Here is a 15,671-nt window from a genome sequence, read left to right as displayed (position 1 = left end):
ATATTCTCATTTCCAATAACCTTCCACTTTCAGATGGACAATCACTAATTACCGTACGTCCATTCTGTTTCGTTCGACTTTTCTACCCCGTTATCCAATTACAGCGTAATCTGGTTACGTTAAACATGTTTGGTATGGTCAGCCCGTAGTGGGATATGGTGTAAACAGATTACGGCCCAGCACAACTCATTGCGGCCCTCCATAAACAGATGCCGCCAGATGAGCCGAATGACCACTACACAATGTTTATGGAGGGGATCGGATGCGTAGGAGGGGCCGAACGAAGCCCCCTCCTCCGCCTTCGACCCCCCATGTTCGTCACTAACGTTTGTAACCATGGAGGCAGACCTCCACCGCAACTTCCTCATGTAACTCGCCATGGGAGGAGTAGTTGTCGGTAGAGTGGCGGCGGCCGTGGTTGGTGGATCCCAATCTCCCCACCCATGGATTTCCTTTGTGCCAAACAGCCGGAACGGGATCAGTAGGAACAAGATCGATAGGAAGAACCAGCAGCGGGACTGGCAGGAAGCAGAGGCAGCCGCCGATCCTCTTCAATACAATTGCCCATGCGGAACCAAACAAAATAAGGAAAAGTTCAATTACACCAGTGTAACATGGTTCCCTTACCGTTTCCCTTAACGTTGCTGGAAACGAACACGCCCTTATTGTATACGCTCATGTCATACACGAAGAAACATTATAGTACTTATAAGAAGATCCTCGTTCCAAAAGAACAAAACTTTTAAGAAGAAATCTACCATGTGTCACTTCTCTTGGATAAACAAAACATTTAAGATGGTCTTCCTTTTGAACACGACACGGCCCATGCGTTCTCTCCATAAGAGCAAGTACAATAAGTCATAGTCAGCTGGCTACAAGGATTAAAATAGTATATCATTGCTTAGTTGGAGGAGAGAGAGGAGGAGAGAGGAGGAGAGTGGGCTCTTATGCAAGAAGGCTCTAGCACGTGCTCCTAAGCACTTTGTGAGAGTGAAAGATGGGCCATACATTGATAAAGTACTACATTTTTGTAGCTCACTATTGTATATGTTGGCTCCAAGTTAGCTATAGATGACATGACATTTGGCTTATAGCCAGCAGTTGGCTACACTATTGGAATTGCTCTAAGAGCAAGTACAATAAGGTACAGTCAGCTGGCTATAAGAGATAAAATATTATAAACTTGCTTAGTTGGAGGAGAGAGATTAGGAGAGAGAAGAGGAGTGGGCTCTTATCTTATAGCTAGGCTCAAGCACGCTGCTCCTAGGCACTATGTGAGACTAAAATGTGGGCCATGTATTGTAAAAGTACTACACTTTTATAGCTCACTATTGTATATGTTGGCTCTAAGTTAGCTATAGATGACATGACACTTGGCTTATAGCTAGCAGCAGGCTACACTATTGGAATTGCTCTAAAGCTACAACCAGAAAATAATACTGACGATGTAAAGAACATGGCGGCAATCCCAATGTTCGTCAGCAGAATCTCACGCGATAACTTAACTGGCTTTTCAGCACATCTTCCGTCTGACTGCTCGTGTATGTACTCCGTGCGCCGATGGACCAGGCAAATGCATCCCACCGATCGTGATTTCGCGCCAATAATGAGTGGCGACGTGGCAGACTGACTGATAAGGACTCGGCGCTATAGATTATTAGTGCAATAATGCAGGTGCTGGCATCCAGCATGGGATTCAAAATGGGTCACCTCAACTGTGCTACTACGGGCAAATGAAAACACCAAAAAATGGCCCAGTCCGCGAAAGACTTAGTTATAAAACTGTTAGCTAGTTGGTGATCGGCGACCAGTAACCATAACCACTAGTTTATGTTTTTGCTCTGATTGGTAGCGGCAGTCTTGGAAGAAATCCTTGTAGTTTTGTGTTTACAACTGGTCGCATTCCTACTTTCTTGATGATTCCGATTTCCGAGCGTCTTGTCGTTCAGACTAGCCACAATGGGAGTATCATAGGTAGTATCATGCATTCCACGTACGCAAAATGCTTGATGATAGCAGTACGAATTAAGGATGAGAGAGAGGATACTAAGTATCATAGGTGAGATACGATGATCATAAGCACATACTACTAGAAAAATTAATGTCAAGTAAATCTTGTACATATATTTGCATTGAGATTCTACAAAACAATTAATATATGGAGACTATGATACTAGTATATGATACCATGCATTGTGAAGATAGTAACATCTAGTAGTATCATACGCATGATACTTCTATATGATACTATGCATTGTGACTAGTCTCAGTAATACTTACCTATTGTGACAGCAGTTTTTGGATTCATGATTACGAACGGAGATTCCTGCAGATCCAGGTCAGCTTTGGGGTCTTTCTCCACGGCCATAATTGTGTGCTTCTTTCTTCTTCAATCAAGTTACCATCACGTCTTTTCTTGTCAGTTGGATCCACCGAAATATGCAGCATCCTGAATTTGTTTCCATGGCCGTCGTGGCGTGGCCGTCGATCGGGAAAACCTCCACTATTTGGTCTCCTTCGATCGTGAATCGCCGCCAAGGCCACGCCGGCCTCCAATTCATGGCGCCGACCCTCTTGTCTCATACGCCACCTACCGGAGCACGGAGCGACGCATCGGAGGCGGTGTCGTTGTTGTTTTCTTCCCCGCGTGCGGTCCAGTCCGTGTCGGTGCACATGGCGGAGGTACGGTGGTACCAGCAGCACAAATAGCGTGTACGGTGTATCCATAGCTAGGGGGTCATCTCCTAGGCCACCTACACTTGTACAGGCAACGATTCATCATATCCGCATATGGTGCAAACGCACACGGCACATGTACTGATGACACCCAACGACCCATACAAATGGACGAACGTTACATGTGTAGCGAGAGAGTATGTAGTTTGAGAAACTTAATAAGAAAAAACCCCCTTCGATTCATAATAAGTGTCACTTATTATGGATTGGAGGGAGTGCAAATTTTGGATTCAAATTTGTGTGACATTAGTTCACAGCCTTATTTCTATTTGAACTACCTAATATTCATAGCAACATTCCTTTCCGGAGTCATGTCTGAATTTTGGATTCAAATTTGTGTGACATGATTGTCATATGTTCTCTCTGTATCATCATTTCTTTCTTGGAGTTGTTTTTGACTTTTGCAACATGGTTTTCCAATTTGGCAGACTTCGACTACAAGATATGCTCTCATGCCACAGGATGGTGCTTTTTTTACGTGGCACGTGGCACGTGACAGGTTGATTGCTTGAGGGACTGCAAGTCTGCAACTATTTCTTATCCAACCCGGGAAAAATCTTTGCATCACCTCATAAATTAAGGGGGGTTTACAAACATCAGCCAAAGAAGGCCGAAATTAAAAAAAAGAAATAGGAATACAACTACCCTAGCGCCCTAGCGGCACGGCGTAGATCAAATGTTTAGCCCTGGAGATTGCCCAGTTTGCCACTTCATTCTTGATCTTTTTGATGATGAAGGTAGGCATGGAGCTAATATTTCCAAAAACCCGTGTTGCGTTTTCTCCAAATTTCCCAAGATACCAACATGGTGAGAGTGGCCACATTGTTCTTCATTGAGGTGCACACTCTGAAGCATGACCCAAAGCTTGTGGAACTCGCTGTTGTGCTGGACGCTGAGCAAGGTGGCGGTGTCAATGTTTGAGATCCAATAGTCTGCAACAATTGTGCAAGCAATATATTTATGAGGGGTCATGTCCTAGTTTTGTTCGGATTTTGGAGGAACTTACGAGTGGGGAAATGATAAAGTTAAGATATTTCGTTTTGAGTTCACTTCTCTTGACAACTCACCCTCCTAAATCGTGAACACTGGAAATAATTTGTCTTGTGATGGTTTCTCCAGCCTCTCGTTTAATCTCGTAGAACTTTGCCCTCCAGCTAGGTATCCTTATCCAACACAACCATCTTAGGGAGAGAAATAAGACTTCCAACTATAGTCAATCATTTCTACAAAACATCATAAGAAAATCACTTGGTTTAAGATGAAATGGAGAATTCTCTTGGGCATATCACACATGAAACTTGATAACTAGAAAATGATAATTATTCAGCCACATGATATCATTCCATTCGACAAATTTACATAAATGGAAGGATACCAAAAGAATATAAGGATAGACATGAGATGAAATCCATGGAGTTTTCAATTGAATTCTAATACCAATTATGTGGTAGGCAAACAAGTTATTCTCGAAAGAACAAATAAATTCTTTGATTCCAGAGCCCAAAATTATGGGAGCCAAACGAGCTCAGGGTCTTTCTCCACGACTTTAATTGTGTCCACTTTTTTCTTCGATCAGGTTGCCATCATGTCTTGACTGTGAAAATCTACCCGAATAATTTTCGACTTTTACTATGTGTTTGATGTGATGGTGCAACAATTTAGAACATGCTCCACTTATTGTATGTTCCTTTGATTGCATTACACGATAACCTCAACACGAAAAGGTTACCACACTACTGAACCAAACACCAATGTTTTCGTAAGCATAACTTAGTGGAGAGAACTAAACAACGAATTACGGTTCCTCCTTCATGCAGAAGTATCGGACCTAGAATATTTTTGAAGCCTAGACACACATGATTAGAGCATCTCCAGTCGCGTCCCCCAAACGACGTCCGGCCAAATTTTCGTTTGGAGAAGGTCTCTTTCCTAGCCACGTCCCCCAAACGCGACCCCAAACAAAAAGTAAGTGTAAAACTCGTGTCCGGCGTCCTCGGTAGAGCCTCTATACACAGGGGATGGACTAGGGACGCCGAAAAATATTTGAGGAACGTCCGGACCGAAGCAGCCTTTGGGGCACGTGACTGGGACTTTTTTTTGCCGGCGTCCCCCAAATTTCTTTGAGGAGCGCTTTGGGAGACGCGACTGGAGATGCTCTTAGTATACCATTTTCAGATAAAATCGTCATGGCAAATTGCCTAACTTAAGTTCTCGCATGAGTTGGGTCTGTCATGCATGCGTGCAGCTAAACAAATGGGAGAACATAGTTTCTTTTTTCCTTCATGCACAACCAAACACGCCTCAGGTCGCCAACCCAACATGTTTTAGCACACTGTGTTGCACACGTGTGGCATACCACCATAATACGACTATACGAGCCAAAGGAAAAATCAAAAGATCTTTACCGCCTGGCTGGCATAATATGTGTAAGTGACTGGCATAAGCTCTATCGCCTGGCTGGCAATGCTACCTCTCGATATGGTCTAGATGGTTAGTGACCACAAGAGTTTGTATTGATACGGCTGCTGCATTATCAGTAAGTCACTATCGACACACATTTAACACGCTGTTTGCGCTAGCAATTTCTTTCTTGAGAGGAAAAATTGTTATTTTTCTCTTATTTCTCTGACTGTGATAGGTTTTGAGGGCTATATTACCCATTCAATGGCATAAAAGTCAGTCAACAAGGTGTCGAATTGAAGTTCAATGCCCTACAAGAAAACACAAAAAATACTTCAAAAGTTGTATTCAAATTCGCTTCATTGTCGCTGGGCACATGGGCATATATCCAAGCAATGTGTCACTTCTAAATCGTTTTCACCTGCATCGCGCATACCTATCGTTGAAATCGAAGATAATCAGTGCTACTTATATACGCCATTTAGCCAGACGGAGACCGTCAGACGCAGATCCCTCAGCAACCGTGCCCGCCGTGGTAAGACCCTGACAACGTGCACACCACATTGCCTGGAGCCTAGGGCGGGTGCTGTCATTCACGCTGGGCGTTCGGGTAACCCGAATTATTCGGGTCAGGTTTCTCGAGTAAATGGAAATTCGGGTTTGGAGAAAAGGCACCCGAATTTCTTGCCAGAAAATTGCTACCCAATGATTCGGGTACACGGAAATTCGGGTCCGGGTTCGGGTTATCCCTGATTAGCCCGAATGGAGAACTACAAGATGCAGGATGGTCAAGAACTGCGGGAGCAATCGACGGAGGGGGCGGACGATTAGCGGTGTGGCGCTGCACTCCATCACGCCGTCAAGGGACGTGTCCGTCGCGGCGCTGCACCACAGCACGCCGTCGGTGGAGGCGGTCGGCACAGAGCTGCTGCTTGCCGTTCTCAAGCGGGGGCGGCTGGAGGTGGTTGACCGAGTCGCAAGCAGCAGCAGCCAGATTGGGGAGAGGGCGGGGCCGGCCAGGTCGGGGAGAGAGTGGCGGGGCTGTATTGACATGTGCATTCGTCAACTTTCGCGAAAAAAAGTTGTTATCTATGTAAAAAAGAGAAAATATATCCTGTGAAAATCCTTCTTTTTAGCACCGAATTTTCCCTTTTCACACACACTACATAACAAGTCTATTTTTAATCAAATGACTTTGTGACCGTGTAGCACGTGAAGATGTTCTTGTGAATTTTTTTCCAAATTTTTAAAAATTTTAAAATATATCTAAGATGTATTTTAAAATAAAGGGAGCACATGCTCCCATGAGCCAAAACACCACCAACAAAGTAAATGTGGGGGGATTGAAAGAAGTCTCTGTTTTGGGGCGGTTTAGGGAGGCGGCCTGGCTTGATGGGACGAGTCCGTAATATATGGCTCTAATCCTCTTCACTCGCTCAAAGAAAAAGAAAAATGCATGGTGTATAAAGCATAGGAAAATCACTTTAGTCTCTCAAATTAATACCCATGATGGTCTCCCAATAATTCTTTTGCTTGCTTGATCATCCAAAACCAAGTGTGGGTGGCAGCTAGGCTTGATCGACGATGAGGGCAAAATTGTGGCTTTTCAAGCTTTGTAATCAACCACAGGAGTTGGCTGCCCACCTTGTCTTCAAGTGTTATTCCTGAGCCCGTTTGGTCCAACTTGAAGATTTGATTCGGTCTTCATGGTATTGATCAAATGAACCAGCATGGCATTCCCTCCATCAAGAGGTGGTGGATGGACGTGATCCGCAAGAGAGGACAGTTAAGCAAGGCGATGGCCTCGCTTACCATGATAGTGTCTTGGAAAAATTGGAATGAAGGAATACACCGGTTTTTTTGCAATGAATCTGTTAGCCTAGATATGCTTGTTTCAAAAATCTAAGGAGGCGGCAATGTGGTGCCTCGCCGGAGTAGATTTTGCTTGTCGGCCTTGGCCTTTTGGCACAGACGGGGCTTGTAAAACCTCTCATTAATAAACAAAAGAGGTAAATCTTTTGCATTGTTTCAAAATAAAATAAAAGTTAAACTGATTGAATATGCGTTCATGTTGTTAGTTTGGTTTAGTAGTCCTACTTTCTTATGCAAGAATTTATAGCTTGGTAACAATGGACAGCATGATTTACTAATTAAGATATGCCCATAACTATTGATTACCTTTCAGTAGGCCAATCATTCTCAATATGGCCAATCAACTCTATTATTGCACACGCTCATGCCAGAACTTTTATTGAAGATCATATACTAGTAAACACAACTCAACAGCTTGTTGTTACTAACAACGAGAACTATTTTAAAGAAGATATACCATGCATGTGTCCAACTTGAAGACTTGATTTGATCTTCATGATATTGATCAAATGAATTGGCATGGCATTCGCTCCATCAAGAAGTGGTGTATGGAGGTGATACACAAGAGAGGACAATTAAGAAAGGTGAAGGCCTCGCTTACGATGATAGTCTCTTGGAAAAATTGGAATGAAGGAATTGACCTGTTTCCCACACGAATCTGTTATCGTATATATGATTGTTTCTAAAATCTAAAAGGAGGCGGCGATGTGGTGCCTGGCCGGAGAAGATGTTGCTTGTCGGCTTTGGCCTCTTGGCACAGACGGGGCTTGTAAAACCTCTCCTTAATAAACAGAAGAGGTAAATCTTTTGCCTTGTTTCAAATAAAATGAAAGTTAAATCAATTGAATATGTGTTCACGTTGTTAGCTTGGTTTAGTAGACCTACTTTCTTATGCAAGAATTTATAGCTTGGTAACAATGGAAAGCACGTTTTACTAATTACGATATGCCCATAAACTATTGATTCGCTTTCAGCAGGTCAGTCATTCACCATATGGTCAATCAGCTCTATTATTGCATACTCTCATGTCACTCCTCTTATTGAAGATCATATATAAACAGAACTGAACAGCTTGTTGTTAACAACGAGCAGTATTTTAAAGAAGATATACCGTGCGTGTGTCCAACTCAGACACTTCTGTTGCATAAAAATAATTAACCATCCAAGGTCAGAGGCGGGCTTCCTTTTTTAACATCATATTCTATCCAAGCAGGCTAAAATAAGGCTAGTCATAGTGGGGAGTAACTTAGACTAGTAACATGACATATGTTACTACCTCCGACCCAAGGCTTAAGGCCTATATTTTTTTTAGAAAGTCAAACAAAGTAAAGTTTGACCAAACTTTTAGAAGAATTTATGAACAAATATGATATTTTGTAGGTACAATATGAAAATATATTTCATTATCTATCTAATGATATTGATTTTGTACTTTTCATGTTAATGATTTTTGATAAAAACTTAGTCAAACTTTACATAGTTTGACTTTCTGAAAAAAATATAGGCCTTAAGCCTTGGGATGGAGGTAGTACTAGTCTAAGTTACTACCTCCATAGTGGGTAGTAACTAATATGTGGTGTCATGCATTGTGTCATTTACTATGGTGTAGATTCAACTTGTCTTGGGGTGTGTGATGTTATGGTAACATAGCTAGTTACCACCTCACTTTCTTTCTTCATTCATTGTCATGCCATGTCACCAAAATGTCTAGGGTTGTGTGATGTTACTAGCTAAGTTACTCCCACTATAAGACTACTCATAGTGGGAGTAACATAGGTAGTAACATAGTACTACATGCAATGCCAACTAAGCATTTTGGTGACATGGCAAGTCATTAATTGAAGAAAGAGAGGGTTGTGGTAACTCAAGCATGTTACCATCACATCACACATTCCAAGACAATATGAGTCTACAACTTAATAAATATGACTTTGCATGACACCACATATATGTTACTACCCACTATGAAGGTAGTAACATAGAGTAGTAACATGTAGATGTTACTACTCCATGTTACTCTCCACTATGACTAGCCTAAAGCAGTCTAACAGCCATGCTGTCCAGGTCAGCAAGTGCAGCGCAGAGATCCAAAATAACCTCGTAGTAGATGGCAAGATCCTGGCTGGTCAGCAAAATCACCCGATAAGTTAACAAGCTTTTCAGCCAATCTGCCGTATGCCGTATGACTGCTCGGATGGATGCACCAGACAACAATAAACGAGCGCCAATAATGAGCGGTGAGGTGGCGGGCTGATAAGGACTCACAGCTATAGAGTAGTGCAATAATGGAGGTGCCCGCGTCCCACATGGGACTGAAAATGGGTGACCTCAACTGTTGTTGCTAGTGGCAAATAAAATGGAAATACCTACTACCAGAAAAAAATGGCCGAGTGCTTGTTTAATGGTTTTGTTCTGACAGATAGCTAGCGGCAGTCTTGGAAGATTCCTTGAAGATTTTGTGTTTACGCCAGGTCAAGTTCCTGCTTTCGTGATAATTCCAGGTGTCTTGTCGTTCAGTAATACATACCTATTGTGACAGCAGTTTTGGATTGCTGATTAGAAACACAGATTCCTGCACATCCAGCTCTGGGGTCTTTGTCCACTGTTTTAAGGCCTTATTCGACTTAACAATTTGTAAAGAAATTTTGCATAATTCTATTCCATAGAAAATTTTCTTATAGAGGTTATTTGATTCAATGGATTGAACCCTCCAAAATCCATATGAATTGCTTTCCTATAATATAATCTCATATGATTTCTAACAAGTGGTTAGACCTCTCGGAAAAATTCATATAACAACATGTACTCAATATCAATAGATAATTCCTACGTTTTTTCTATGGTACAAACAAACGACTTTTAAAATTAATTTCTGCGTTTTTTATTCTTCCTCTAGGGTTTTTTACATGTCATGACATATTATTTATGTGTTTTCCTATTTTTGTGCTTTTGAATTTCTTCGCATCAAACATGCCCTAATCGTGTGCTTCTTTCTTCCTCAATCAAGTTACATGTCACGTTTTATCGTTCCATCGCGTCGTCTCGTCGATTAAGTTCACCAGAATAATGCAACATCATCAATCCAACTGGTTAGGGCATCTTCACTCAAGCGGCTCAAGGTTGTCGTTTTAGTCCACGCGAAGAGAAGAAACAAAAAAAATCAAACTAGCGGCTTGTGGATCAGGACTTGCGGATAAACCAATTCTCACCTAAATTTATGCAAACATAGACCCATCCGTTGTCCGGGAGTGTCAACGTTGGCCCGCAAGTCACTGAATTAGAAACTAGTTACATATTTTTTTTATACTAAGCCAAAATGATCTATCTTTACAAACGTGCTTTAACCTAAACAGTGACACCCATATCTACTTGCCGTCGCGCGCCTTGCCGTGGACGGGCTACTCACAGTCACACAAACAGACATAGGTGCATGGGAAGCCTACCGGAGGCTAGCGACGAGACGTGCCAACATTAATTGTTGTGGTGTCCATGACGGTGGGGGAAAATGCATAGGCTTGCCAGGTTTACATCCTACCCAAACAGACAAACTGGAGGACGCAGTCACAAATCTGTCCGCAGGTCGACATAAACAGATCAAATGGATACAATTAGTGTTTGAAAATTAAGGATCGATGTCCATTTTAATCCGCACGGACACGCAGACACTAAAATCAACCAAAACCCCGAGAGACATTGGCCGGACGCGGCTATCTAGTTCCGTTGTCTTTGTCCACGGCTTCAATTGTGTGCTTCTTTCTTCTTCAATTCGATCAAGTTACTTCACGTATTATTTCGTCGGCCAGGTCAATAGGACTAATGCAGCATCATGAATCAAATGGCTAGCCTGCTTCCACCATCGTTAATTACCCCGATCCCCGATCGGGAAAACATGCGCCATCTGGACTCCGCCGATCGCGAATCGCGGCCATGGCCACGCCGGTGTGCAGTGCACGGCTCTGAACTTCGTGTACCGGCAGCACGTAGGCGGTACCACCGTTGTTGTTGTCTTCTCCCGCGCGCGCGGTCCAGTCTGCGACTCCGCGTCGGTGCACATGGCGCCGGTTCGGTGGTACCAGCAGCATAAATGGCATGTACGGTGCTAGACCACCAACGCGCTGTGATCGGCCATAATTTGTCGCATCAGATCTGCGTATGGTGGGCACATGCACATGTGATCGGAGCACCTACTGATGACAAGCCAACGATCGACCTGTGCAAATGGGGAGGGAGAACGTATCAAAACTGACTGTGCTTCTGTTGCTCCCATGCTATTCGATTAAAGTAGGAGTTTATGTACATCACACTTTCTTAATATAAACTCAATTTTTTTTAAAGTAGGACTTGATAATAGATGTGAAATAGATTCACAACATGATATCGCATTTATATGTGACATACAACCAATTTGTTCGATAAACATAACAAAAAAAACAAATGTATATTATATTTTGTGACGGACATAGAAATTTTTAGAGTTTTGTTTGAAACTTGGATTCAAATTTGTGTGACATGATTGACACATATTTTCTCCACAAGGGGAGAAGCATATCCTATCGGAGAAGAAAATCTCTCATTGCTCTCGTGGATGGCCCAAGAGAAACCCTAACCTCCATCTGCACATGTCCTCCCACCCATCTGCACTGTTGGCCGTGGACGTGCAAAACCTGAGCAACATCAGGGTTCTTTCATTCCTCACGAGGATAGAGGAGCACCCTCGATAAGGAGGGCGTGAAAAGATCCCTACTCACTACATCGTAAGTCTGGTGGCGGCGTGCAGTCGTCGTATGCGCGTCAGGGATCGCGGGAGTTGTCCTTATCAAAGGGTGGTGCTTTAGTTTGGGAATAGGGGCAGCGGCCTTGGTTCTTCGACAGTGGCAACCATCGAGGTCATTTGGACGAGGCGAGATGGACGGATCTTCGAATGGTGATGGTCTTCAACTCCATGTTATTGGTGGACCGCAAAGCACCCGAGGCTGCCGACGGTTTGGGACACCCTATCCATCTCAAGATTGGGTCTGATTCGGCTCAGCAGATGCTATGCATGGCGTCTCTTGCAGAGTTGCACATGCTCAAGGCATGCTTGTTGCCAACCAGTGACACTTACAATCCTGGAGGCATTAAATTATGTTTTTTGCTAATTGAACCAAAAGTTCGAATTGTTGAAAATAGACTAGACAGTGTATTTATATTCAACAAAATCCCCCTCACGTCTAGGCTATTTAGTTCTTAGCGTGGGTTTGATAATTGAACTAAAAGTTTAAACTGTTTAAAAGACACTAGGTAGTGTATTTATATTCAATAAGCCGCGTGCATCCACTCACACCTGTAAATCATATCCGCACAATCCTGCACATCCAGTTCCAAGGTACTTATCCACAACTTAATTGTGTGCTTCTTTCTTCTTCGATCAAGTTACCATCACGTCTTGTCCACGCATCGCTTCACCTCTTCTGCCTGCACCATTTGAATGGACACTCCTGTGATCATGGCCACGCCGGCGCGACGACACCAAACGTCGTGTCCCGACGCCGACGGCACCTACCGGAGCGACGCGGCACCCCGCGGTCCCGTCCACGTCGGCGCACATGGCGCCGGTATGGCGGTAACTGGCCGGCACTTACCAGCTAGCAGCAAAGCATGCACGGTGCACCCATCTGTAGGGCAGACCACCTACGCCATCCATGATCGGTCGTGACTAGTCACCAGATCAGATCTCGTAGGGATCCTATATCGCAAACGTACACGGCTCTTGGATCATCAACGGTGTCCGTGATCGGAGCGCCTACTGATGAGAAGCCAGCGATCGATCAACCGGGTGTAGGAATCAACGGACGGTAGGGACAACAACGTATCCCGAACTACACAGCAATCGTAGGCAAAAAGAAACCAGACCTTCCACAGCCGCCATTCGTCTCTACGAAATCACTTTGTGCAAGATGAAATTGTGGATTCTCTTCGGCATACCATGCAAAAAAATTATGAAATACCACGAAAAGTCATTTTGGATCCTGGGCACCAATCCTGTCATCGTATTAAAAAATTAAAAAAATGAATATTTATGTGTTTAAAAAAAATATGTAACAAAATTCTAAAAGGAGTTGATGATGTATCCTACTAGCGTACAAACTCTCAATTGCAAATGTCTTGTTTTCTGAGCTACACAAAAATGATAAAGTCTGATTTTTGTTTGGAGATTTGAATCACTATACTCAGATCCACAAATTTTTATTTTTCTTTAGTCCAAAATACACATTATTTCCAGTTGAAAGTTTACATGTTTGTGGGATACAATATTGGCTCTACAACATAATTTATTTTCAGAATTTTCTAAAACTTAGAAATGTGATTTTAAATTAATTTTTTTAAAGGGATCATTGGTGCCAATTTGCACCAAATCTCTGTCCGAACACCCCTTTGGGAAAATAAGTGACTAGACTTTGTCAACACAATGGCTGCATTTACACACTAAAATCCGTCTAGATACAAAGCTGAGTATCTTATTTACGGAGGAGGAAGTAGAAAATAGTCATTGAGGTCTGCGTGATTAGCATTTCGGCATTATCGAGTGGGGAGAATATGTTTAAGACTTAAGAGGATATAGCTTATTCGGTCGGGACAATTATCTACACATAGATGATGTACGTGATGCTATTGTGCCTTCAATTAGTCGCCGTAAGTATATTATTTTCATTCCTAATCGCTGGGGAGGAAACATTTTGAGCTTTAATTGCTCCCATATCAAATCAATACCATTTAGAACATGCAAATTTTTCAGCAGACAACTTCAGTCAAATAAGCTCAAACTCTAGAACTTGAACAGAGATGATTGTAGTTTAGCTCGTTTACTGATATACTCGTATCTCTGAACAGCCTAGTTTAACCTATGTGCAGAAACTGTAGCCAAAAAGATTCCCACGGTATTCCATCCTAGTGGAGCTTGACTTCAGAGTTCTTTTGGCACATGCCCAGAACAACAAATCAGTCTACTGATTAAACAAACAGATCTCAACCCGTGCTGGCTTGGCTTCGGAGTTCAGAGATCGATGGACGTTGAAATTTGATAGGCCCATGGCGTTCTATTCTTCGACCCAGTTATTCGGGTTCGGTAGTTGATATGCCCAGGCTGAACAAACCAGGCTGTAGTTTATAGCTGTTTTACTGATATGATAATTTCTCTGAACAACCAAGTTTAAACAGTTTCGGCAGAGATATGCGCAGATAAAAGCAAAGCAATTTTTTCACTGTTTAAACAACCGAATCTCAGCTCCTGCCGGCTTTGTCTTCCAAAAAAGTTTAGAGATAAGAGATGATTCTTGATAGGCTCATGGCGTTCAAGTTAATCAGGTTCCCGTTCTGGACGTTCTGCCTTTCCTTGGCGCAAAGTTGATCCCAAGGTATCTTGTGCAGATCGCCGTCGACTTCCCTGACGACGACAAATTTGTCTGGGCTCGCAAGGATTTCTTGTTTATCCATGGAATGGAATTTGTACAACGCAGGGTCGTCGCCGACCACCAGATGGCACCTCGTTCGTGCTTACGCAGGCATGCGCATTAACACGAGCACAAACAACAAAGCAATTCACCACTGAAACAACAAATCTCGACCCGCGCGCGCCGGCCGGCCGGCGGCAGCCGACATCGGCATGGGCACGGCGATGTTGGAATTTTAAGAACCCCGGCTGGCTCACCCTCGGCAGAGAGGTCATCGTCATCACACTGCTGCTGCTGCCGGGGGCTTCACGGCCGGCTGGAGCCAGTCCTTCCAGAACGCCGAGGCCTCCGGGCCGTGGCCCTTGACCACCTCGACAACGGACACGGCGTCCGCGATCTTGAACACGGTCACCTTGGCGACAATGCCGCTCTCGGCCTCGATGTACACCGGCCCGGCGGCGCGGTTCTTTCCTTCCCTCCGGACGATGTGCCCGCCCTTCTTCCCGGCGTCCTCGACTCTGGCGAGCACGGCCGGGGCGGACTCGCCGACGAACACCCGCTCCGTGCCCGGGCCGGCCCCGAAAAGCCCGGACAGGTCGGAGCCGGGGGAGAAGGCGAGGATGTCGAAGGCGGACATCTCGCGCCCCACGTCCTCCTTGAACTCCGTCTTGAACCACGCCTCCTCGTCGTGCCCGCGCATGAGTGATGCGTCGTCGTCGGTGGCGCCGTGGCGGAACCAGGGGTGGTCCATGATGCCGTCGGTGCCAATGCGCGTGGCGGGGTTGGGGTCGAGGATGCAGCGCAGCAGGTGGCGCAGCTCGGGCGAGAACCAGTTGGGGCAGCGGAACCTGCCGGCGTAGATCTTGCGGTACATGTTGATGAGGCTGCCGTCGTTGAAGGGGAGGTACCCCGCGGCGAGGACGAAGAGCACGACCCCGCAGGACCAGATGTCCACCTTGGCCGGGTCGTACCCCTGCTTGGAGAGGATCTCCGGGGACACGTAGGCGGGCGTGCCGCACATGGTGTGGCGGAGGGGGCTGGTACCGGCGTCGGCGGAGAGGGCGCCGAGGCCGAAGTCGGCGACTTTGAGGTCGCCGGCGGCGTCGAGGAGGAGGTTCTCGGGCTTGATGTCGCGGTGGAAGACGCCGCGGGAGTGGCAGTAGCGCACGGCGGAGACGAGCTGGCGGAAGTAGTGCCTGGCGAGGTCCTCCGTCATGCGGCCGGACGCGTCGA

The 15,671-nt window shown here is 44.7% G+C and overlaps 1 protein-coding gene across 1 annotated transcript; it reads right to left on the bottom strand.

Moving 5' to 3' along the window:
- Positions 1–14,596: 14,596 nt before the first annotated feature.
- On the bottom strand, positions 14,597–15,669 carry LOC124672987 (CBL-interacting protein kinase 29-like; the record flags this gene model as incomplete). The annotated part of the gene is made up of 1 exon (XM_047209129.1): positions 14,597–15,669. A coding segment is annotated over one exon (951 nt), but the record flags the coding sequence as incomplete, so codon positions are not given.
- Positions 15,670–15,671: the final 2 nt, after the last annotated feature.

Source organism: Lolium rigidum, chromosome 7 (assembly GCF_022539505.1).
Source record: "Lolium rigidum isolate FL_2022 chromosome 7, APGP_CSIRO_Lrig_0.1, whole genome shotgun sequence".
NCBI lineage: Eukaryota > Viridiplantae > Streptophyta > Magnoliopsida > Poales > Poaceae > Lolium > Lolium rigidum.
Note: the sequence above shows the minus strand (reverse complement) of the source record. Positions and strands in the feature narration are given on the sequence as shown.